This window comes from Aulostomus chinensis, chromosome 14 (assembly GCF_037954235.1).
Source record: "Aulostomus chinensis isolate RoL2024-O1b breed Wild chromosome 14, RoL_Achi_v1.0, whole genome shotgun sequence".
Taxonomy (NCBI): domain Eukaryota; kingdom Metazoa; phylum Chordata; class Actinopteri; order Syngnathiformes; family Aulostomidae; genus Aulostomus; species Aulostomus chinensis.
In genome coordinates this window covers 26,884,958-26,894,649 of record NC_141333.1, presented here as the reverse complement: position 1 = coordinate 26,894,649, position 9,692 = coordinate 26,884,958, and the positions used below count along the sequence as shown (strand labels likewise).

The 9,692-nt window shown below is 42.4% G+C and overlaps 1 protein-coding gene across 12 annotated transcripts in view; it reads right to left on the bottom strand.

Moving 5' to 3' along the window:
* The window catches only part of mcf2l2 (MCF.2 cell line derived transforming sequence-like 2), a 109,067-nt gene that overhangs the window by 60,579 nt on the left and 38,796 nt on the right, over positions 1 to 9,692 (bottom strand). For all 12 annotated transcript variants that reach the window (XM_086225292.1, XM_086225295.1, XM_086225298.1 and 9 more), the window contains 10 exons: positions 9,229 to 9,345; positions 8,917 to 9,066; positions 7,011 to 7,135; positions 6,796 to 6,910; positions 6,361 to 6,480; positions 5,201 to 5,392; positions 4,590 to 4,781; positions 4,323 to 4,509; positions 4,119 to 4,225; positions 1,038 to 1,126 (listed from right to left, as the gene is read on the bottom strand). In XM_086225292.1, coding sequence (XP_086081418.1) covers positions 1,038 to 1,126; positions 4,119 to 4,225; positions 4,323 to 4,509; positions 4,590 to 4,781; positions 5,201 to 5,392; positions 6,361 to 6,480; positions 6,796 to 6,910; positions 7,011 to 7,135; positions 8,917 to 9,066; positions 9,229 to 9,345 — 1,394 coding nt within the window. The remainder of the gene's footprint in view (positions 1 to 1,037; positions 1,127 to 4,118; positions 4,226 to 4,322; positions 4,510 to 4,589; positions 4,782 to 5,200; positions 5,393 to 6,360; positions 6,481 to 6,795; positions 6,911 to 7,010; positions 7,136 to 8,916; positions 9,067 to 9,228; positions 9,346 to 9,692) is intronic.

Here is a 9,692-nt window from a genome sequence, read left to right as displayed (position 1 = left end):
TACACACCCCAAAGCATACTCTGCTTTATTGTCTACTTAAATATTTGAGATAATTTTGTCATAGACTTTGACACATTTAGAGACTAAAAGAACCAGTGTAATTTACAGAGCATCCGCAAAGGTTAATTGCAACTCTAACTGCTCTGCAAAGCAAACAGTCCGTGTGCTTGCCTGCTGTTGTCTTGTAATAGTAGGAGGTCAAAACCCAGCCCCTTTCTTTGTAAATAGTTCTTCATTTCAAGCAAGTCTAATTCACGAACCTCATCATTGATAACCAAACACAGTTAGAGTGTATATATTAGTGTCCTCAGAGAGGTAGCTGTCACTGAGGCACATTTAGAGTGAGGGAGGGTTCTCCAGATGTTGGCGGTAGTCTCATAGCAGAAAAGGGACCAGCTGATCTATAGAGTCCTGGCACAGTTAAATATTATATTTTAGACAACTAACCCTGGCTAAATTATAATAATAGTAATTTTTTAAAACTTTTACGGTCAACAGTGTGCATTTGAAAATATCAACAACACTCAAAGATGGATATTAAATACAAAATAGACGATTGGTTCTCTCTAATTTTGAATTCCTTGCTTGAAGTTTTGAAGAAAGCCTTTACACCTACTTTGTGGTTTGAAAAGTGTTATTTATTGTCCTTCTCTTTGCCATTGTTTAGTCTGTTTTCAAATAAGCAAATCCACTTTGTCCATATTGTAACATGGATCACTGTGAAATTTGATGAGTGTTTACACTGGAATATCATCAGTGTAATATCCTTTGTGTATGGACTTTGGGTTAGTGACATGCAACTCATGGTATTATCGACAGCTGCAATCGGTTCTGTGTGAATTCCACGCCATGACTTCATTTTGGAACCGATGGATTCACCCCCTGCTGCCCATGAGAAAGCAAACAGAACCCAATCACTTCCACCTTGTCCTCACTCTGTAGAGCCAGGAGTTTTGAACCAAGTATAAATCACTAGAATGTTGCACGTCATGACCAAATGGTGGTGTGTAATCTCACCATTCCATTAGTGTCCTTACCTGCGTCTGCTGCATAGACTTTCCTCTGTCTCATTAGACACAACAACATGGGTGGAACCTCCTTGGCTTTCTTCGTGCATCACCTCAATCTGTGACAAACGCACACATTTGCTCATCAGTTAACTTGTCCTCTTCTCAACTTTGTGATGTAAGCAGAACTCAGTGTTCTGACCCTTAGGCGCATGAAAATCTCAAAGGACATCAAGTCTTGGAAAGACACATCTGATTGTCTAATCTTCCTCTTGGGGGCAGTGTTACATACAAACAAAAGCCACACAAATATATTTTGTAGACAAATGACAATGATGGCTCAATGTAAATATGTGTAACCCCAAAATTAACCTTCAAAAGTTTTATGGAAACTTTTTGTTATTCTGCTTTTGGGTGATCATGTTTAATTTTGTACACCTTGTTGCCTGCGCACTCATGCACACCTTCCAGGAAACTCTCCATGATCTCTTCTAAAGGCCTGGCTGATCACAAACAAGGCTGACATTAATAATATCCCCCTTAAACTGCAAATATTTACAAAAGCGTGCCTGGGATTGCATGATGGGCAGAGTACAGTGAGTCTGCATCAATGTCCATTGTGTTGTTCAGAAAATAAATATATATAAATATATTTGTGGGAGGATGATGAGATGTTGTCAAGCTTCCCAGAACCAGGTTATCTTCCACGCGACAAATAATATGAAATCAGACACACATGTCGAGAGACAGGCATGGCAGTGACACAAGTGTGTTCCCTACGTAACTCGGGGTGACTCATCCACCTCACACAATATGGCCCAGATCACTACATTTAGCCACGTGCAACTTGTGTCAGTGCCGAAACTGACCCCTAAGTGCTAAAAGTGTCCCAGATGAGGCTGAAAGAACAATGACAAACGAGCTGCCTCATGGGTGTTGGGGGGGGCTGGGACACTGTTTAGTGTGTGTTTTTAGTGTTTTTAGTGCTCCCTCTGTGTTTTTCAGCCTTGCAAACATAATAGGGTCTTCGCCTAAAGTACCTTCAGGCTAGGGCCTTATTAAAGTGCAGCATTGGCTATCACCATCTGATCAGGCTGAGTCTATTTTCATGTCTATTACAGGATAAAATATGTGCCTGAACTCCTAAATATCCTTGGTTACAGTTGAAACCTTCATTGACAGTCGCAGATGCTACTTCAGAGAGTGGGAGGACTTCTGATGCATGTTGACGAGCACAGCCTTGGGAAAAGCTCATATGGCACTGCTTGAATTCTTGCCAGGTTCATCTGGGTGTGATCAACTACCAGCCAGAGGAGAGCTCTGGAGTTTGGCTCTGGCTTCACACTGGCGGGAGATGAGAGTGAAACATGACACCTAACAGGCGGATTTCTTATTGTGTCTGCCCTCATCATTTATGGAGGACGTTAATGGTCTAACACACCAACACCATCACTACACAGACCCAGTGTGTTTGTCAACAGCATCAATAACCTCTGGCCATGTATCTAAATGATGCATGCTGTCAGCTAATTATTGAGATCAGAGCAGCCAACCACAGCAGGGAGGCCTACACATCACTGGGACTATGTAAAGCAGGAGCCCCCTGCTGACAAAACATATCCCCAACACCTTGAGGCTGCTTATTATATAAAAAAAGGAACATGGAGAAAAAAGTGGATGTAATTGTCCATTTATCATGTGACTGAGGTCAGGATTCTCCAAATTGAGGGGATAAAGCACCCCTGTTTACGGCACGCATTCGCTGAGGCATTGTTTCAATAAGCTTCTGCAATGTCACAAGACTTATTTCCATCCAGTGTTGCATTAATTTTTCACCAAGATCTTGTACTGATGATAGGAGAGTCTGACCACTGTGCAAAGCCTTCTCCAGCACATCCTACAGATTCTCAATGGGGTTAAGGTTTGGACTCTGTGGTGGTCAATCCATGTGTGAAAATGATGTCTCATGCTCCCTGAACCACTCTGTCACAGTTTGAGCCCGATGAATCCTGGCATTGGAATATGCCCGTGCCATCAGGGGAGAAAAAAAATCCATTGATGGAATAACCTAGTCACTCATTATATTCAGGTAATCAGCTGACCTCATTCTTTGAGCACATACTGTTGCTGAACCTAGACCTGACCAACTGCAGCAACCCCAGATCATAGCACTGCCCCCACTGGCTTGTACAGTAGGCACTAGGCATGATGGGAGCATCTCTTCATCTGCCTCTCTTCTTACCCTGATGTGCCCATCACTCTGGAACTGGGTAAATCTGGACTCCTCACACCACATGATCTTCTACTATTGCTCCAGAGTTCAATGTTTATGAACCGTAACAAATTGAAGCCTTTTTTTCCGATTGGCCTCACTGATTAGTGATATTCTTAAGGCTACACAACTGTTCAGTCCCAATCCCTTGAGTTCCCTTCATATTGTGCGTGTTGAAATGCTCTTACTTTCACTATTAAACAAAGCCCTGAGTCCTACAGCTGTTTTTCTTTGATTCGATTTCACCAAAGATTTAAGTGATCACCGATCACGATCTGTCCGGAGTTTTTTCTGACCACATTTCTTCCTTGAAAACGATGGTTTCTCACTATCTCCCCTTTTTTTTTAATAATGTGTTGGACAGTTCTTAAACCAATTTTAGTGGTTTCTGCAATCTCCTTAGATGTTGTCTCCGCTTGATGCATGCCAATTAGTTGCCCCTTTTCAAACAGACGAACCACAGGATGTGTCTTCCAACATGGTTGCTTAAGCAATGAGAAGCTACTCAGTTACTACATCAGTTGGGGTTGACAATTTGGTTGCATCTTGTTCAGGGTCTTTCAAGTGTGCATATATGACTGTGTCATTTGGACTCATTGGGGTTTCCACCCCATCACTAATGCACTGAACAAACCATCAAAATATACTGTACTATAGATGATGTTTCATCATTCATCAGATGCACTGAGAATGGTGGGTGAGAGTGTTCAAAACCCTGACCAGTCCACAACTAGTAAACATCTAGGAGATGGCAAAGTGAAATCATGGTCTGTGGATGTTGTAGCAATGAAAAATGTTGGTTCTCTTGCAGTGAGCTCAAACAGTGGATGATGATGTACCTTGATGCCTCCTTTAGCTTTGCGTATGTTGTTCCTTTTCTTGTTGGGGTCAACTTCAGCAAGCTGCTTACTGCTGTTGGAGTTATCTGAAGCTCTGCGGGCCAGAGCTGGAGTGAATGGAGAGGACACAGCGTTGGGTTATTTGATACGTACATGACAGAGATCGCAGAGGAAAGTTTGGACACTAGTAAGCTATTAACTTACGCTGCTGGCTGCCAGGTGTCCGGGACGGATTCTTCAGTGAGGGTCTTTTGGGAGAGGACTCAGGCCTTGGGGCGACAGGCTGTACAGGTCTGGTCTGTTTGGCTGACAGCCTCTTCAGACTGACATGACGCTTCTCAAACATCTCCTGGACATCCTCCAGCCGCTTCAGGGCCTTCAGGACACTGGCCTGTAGGCATAAAACTCAATAGCAAACTCAGTTTTCATCAAGTGGACAATGGAGTGCCTACATGTCTTTGTTCCTCCTACCTTGATATCCTCAGACAGCACAACCTCATATTGATTGTGGAGGTTCCTTAGTTCAGTCAGTTGGTTATTTTCGGCTGACTCCAGGAAGCTTTCAATGTCAGTCAGTGCTGACTCTGCCCCCTCCTGTGATTGACACTTATCCACAGCCTGGGAAGCCAGCAGGTAGATGCCAGACTCACACCACTGGTTCACCTGTACACATTCATAGATACAGGTCAGATGGTGCAGTGACTGTCTCTGGTCACATTGAGAGGAAGAGAACATTCACATGTTAACAGTGGATTCAAATGTGAGCATGAGCAACAGGAAGAGATTTTCACCTGCTCCTTGTGCTCCTTATTTTAACTGTTCCAGAGATTATTATCTGGCCTTATTATAAAGCAGCGTAAAGTCAACATAAATATTACTGTTAAATGCATACAATGCAGAACTCTTGTAATACATTAGTCTGGATTCAGTATGAAGGGTTTACAAAGAACAGTGACAATAAAAGAGAAAAGTCAGGAAAAAAGACAGAAGTGTCAGAAAATGTGCCTCCAAAAGACTGAAAGATCCTCGTCAGAGTGTTGATGTTTCCCTCTTTTCACCTAGAGATTCTAGCATAAGCCCACCTTATCAATGCCTTGGTGTATCTGCAGGGCTTTGGACAAGACATCACTCTTCTTCTTGGCCTCATTGCTGAAGTCATCACAGACCCGCCGCAACTCTGCACATTTGGGTCGAATAGAGTCCACAGCGTAGTGGTTGCTCTGGATCAGCTGATCACCGTGCAGTGCATGCAGCTGGGCCTTTTCTACTGTGGGCTGGAGTCACAAACATACAGAGATAGATTTCTACAGTTCAGTGTCATACGTCATTAAAAAGTGGGATTATTCCTTTCTGGTCAGAACCAGAAAGGAATAATCAACCTGTATGAGATGGATGTTTGGATTTTATTTGCGCTGTCTCGTTCGTACATTGCTATCTTAACTGGCCTTTCCTCAATGATAACCTTGTTAATTGCAGCTGTAAATTTTACACCAACATGTATGCATGCTCATTGTCGTGACTACCACAATGGTTACACGGATAAACTGAGTGAAACTGCACAAATAAATAAAAGAATAAATGTAAATTCAAACTTCAGATACATGTGCATGTCAATTTAAACATAAATGAATATGCACAGAAATAAGAAGGCATATCTATTGACAAATTACTTTTAATGATTACAGCAGTCTCTTCAATTTTCCAATGAAAGAAATAGATTGTTAGACCTCATTCCTTTTTAATTCTCACAGTACCAACTAAAACTGCCATAGTGATAGTACATAGTCATATAGCTGTTTTTGTCAAACAAGGTAGATAGTACATAAGCATACTGAGAAAAAAGATAGTGTCACATAGTTAAATGTCTTAAAATGTGTGTCTGGGATAGGAGTGATGATAAATGTCAGGTTAGGTAGGTCCCACTAAAGCACTGGACACTTGGAAGCATTGAACAATAATTTTATGCTGCTCTGTTTGCCCATGAAACTGTTATTCCCCACCCAAGTGCCAGCAACTTCTAAAATGTTAATATATAATCTCTTGTTATTTATCTTCAGACTTTTTTTTAATTCACTCTTGCTTTATATTAATTACTTGCTATTTTATCTTTTCTATTACTCTGTCTGAAACCTAAAGGACCAAAAAGCTTTTTTTGCATTAGTACAATTATAATTAAAGGGCTAAGTCAGGGTTAAAGTGGTGCTCGGGTCATTTCATTATGGAGGGGTTTTGTCAGACTTACCTGAGCCTTCTCATCCAGTGTTTTCAGTTCCTTTAGAAGCTGTTCAACTCTGGCCACACAATCACCAATGTCTGATAGGCTGGTGACACTGTCCATCAAACTGTCCAGAGACACTTTGACCTGGAAAGAGTCAATGAGGAGACATAGAGAGACATGGATGACATTGTCCATGTATCCATGCAACAGTAATAGAACATCCCTGTCTTCTCATTTCGAGACGTTTCAATCAAAATCAAGTAACTACTGATGTCCCTCCCAGGAAGTCTCTGATAAGAAACCAGTTCAGACACCTTCGATGTCAGTCAGGACATGATGTCACACCAGGCAGGAAATGATGTCAGGAAAGTCTGAACATGACGCCAGGACATCAGAACATGATGTCAAAACAGGATGCTGAGCACTGAGCTGAAGTACAGTATATGAGCGTCAATCTACCTCTCTGAAATCCTGCTCAAAGTGGCGAAGCTGCAGACATTGCTCCAGCTTCACATGGTGTTTGCACCAGAACTGCTCGAAGGCATTCTCTGTCTCATCCAGCTGGGCCAGGAGCCTGAAACACAACACACACATTGAGAAATTCTCCAGGAGCACATGGTCATCATGAAGCCTGACACACACTGACACACTTGATCCAGAGGAACATGGCTGACCTTTCTACAGTGGTTTGGTTCTCCAGCTCATCTGGGCTGAGTTTGTGTGTCTCTGTCTTGGCTGCTTGCTCCTTGATGCACCCTAACAAGGTTGTGCCTTGCTTCAAAGCCAGCTTCAGTTCATCCTGGTTTAGAGACACAGAGGCATTGGAAAAAGCCTTGATATCACTTGTAAACCAGGTCCTGTTCACATCTTGTATTACCGCATTTGCAGTCTGTTTTTGTCATATTACCAGGATCTTGACCTCTGATCACATCACAGCTGTATCCCATCCCCCTTTTACCAAATTCGAGCATTTTTCCACACTCTACTTGTATCATCTGCTCTTCAAAGAAACTGTATAATACACGATGTCTAAAACTGGCCAACTAGTATATTTGCCAATAGGCTGCTGCCAGTCAACAACACAAATATCAGCCAATTCAATGTAAGCCCTCCTGATATTTTCACAAATGGCACTCTCCCACCAACCTCACTGTGCCTCCTTGTTGTCCCTTCTTAGACAGGAGACATGAACAACTTGACAAAACCCCTAAATGTGTGGACTGATGTAACACTGTCCCTTGCTCCCCCTCAGCCAGTATACGTGTACTGGATGTTGTCATGAAGGTGCTGCCAATACAAAAGAGTTACAATGCACTTAATTATATTCTAAATTGTATTTTACCTTTTGATCTACCCATGAATGTATAGTGTCATGTACTAGCCCCCCTTTTCCTTGATCACATTCCTCAGGGTGTCTGGAGGGACCCCCCTCATGACACTTGGCTCTGAAAGAGGAGCACAACAATCCCCTCTTGACCTTTCTAACAATAATTCACCACTTACACCAACCAAGAAGCTTTGCTTCCCCGTTATCAAGATGTGTACCAGCCTATCAGTCATCGTCTCCTGTTCACCCTGACCCAGGAACTTGTAATTCCAGTCAGGAGGGTTAGCCAAAGGGGATTCTCACCTCTCTGTAACTTCCACCCACATAGGAACCCAGGACCATTAAATTAAAGAAGCATTGTCTGATCATGATAAGACAGAGACTATCTCTCTCTCTGGGTGTATGTGTGCTAAACATTCCAATATTCCAACTGTTTAATTCAATAAGAATGTTCATGTGATTGAAGGGTTCTGTGTCACTGCCAAATGAAGTACAAGAGTAGGAATTTATCAGTGTCCATGGAGGAAGTGTATTAAGTGATGTCATCTTGGAACTGAAGTCTCTGTCACAGAATTCCTTAACTTTGTCCACTCACACACACACCCCTACCCAAATACACTCACACAGTGGTACATATATCTACACACACCCATGTGTATAAACATGCGTTTAGATAGTTTCACTGTCTTTAGTTTTCAAGCTTGCCTTGCCTCTTCACTGTCAATGTCATAACTCTAAGCAATCTTATTCTTATTATTCTATTCTTATTATAGGTGATCTATCTGTGTGATGAATGATTGCTATCCAGTCAACCAGTTTCATAAGTTGATATTTGAGAAGTATTGTGGACAGCAAGTGTCTTGATTGGCCGACAACCCCACACAGGTCAAAGGTCACTCCTCCGAGACGGACCGGTTTATTATAATAGTTGCAACTATTATCTGTTTTTTACAGACTGATATATCTTGTGGACATGGCCTTGCTGTGCAACGTCTCTTCACCTTGAAGGCTTCCGTACATCTCCCCTCTTCTCCTCAAAGTGCCCACTTGCATTTCTGAGTGTAAGTTGTGTGGAAAGACACTTTCATCATTCATGTTATAACTCTCAATGCACATCATGTAACTGTTCTGCTCCAATACTCAGCTGGTTTGTGTGGATTTGACCACTAACAGGAGTTTCATAGATCTCACTTAACTGCTCTACCCAAACCATTACATCTGGATACAGTTGTGTGGAAAGTCTGGTGAGTTACCTTGAGGTTGGAGTGTTTGTCAGTGTGTGCAGCCAGCAGGTCTTTGGTGCACTGGACGTCATTGGGCAGCTCTGTCTCTGCCAGGTCTGTTCCAAACTTCTGTAACATCTGGGCTGTGGTTTTCACTGTCATGGCAAAATTTTCTATGGCCTGGGGTGGAGCACACACACACACACACACACACACACACACACACACACACACACAGACACACACACACACACATACACACACACACACACACACACACTCTGCATTTACTGAACTTTTCTCTAGTCTTCTATGTATGACGAAGACAGAGCATGAACTCACAGTTCGGTGGTGTATCCACTGGCTGTGACAGTACTCAAGGCTCCCTCCTAGCTCTCGGGTAAGCTGTGCTTTATCCACGTAGCCGTGCAGGTCCGACAGAGAGTTTAGCATTACAATCTGCAAAAATATCCAACACACACCTTATGAAAAGCTAGCCTGTGTTTAAGGACTGAATCCTTATTGGAGCAATTGACATCATTCACACATAGTGGCATCGCTTCTATAAGAACAGCAACACATTGCTATCAGGACACCTGAGTGGCTTGATGGAGTTTCAAACGCCTGAATAATGCTGTTGATTTGCATTCTGGGAGTGAGATTCAGCCATTTTTGGATTCAATGCACAGGGACTACAACTATCGACATCTCTTAGATCAAATGTGACCATGCCAACATACACTGAATGTCCTGTGATGAACTGTAACTTTACTCCTTTCTATTTCAACACAATGGAAAACAGAATG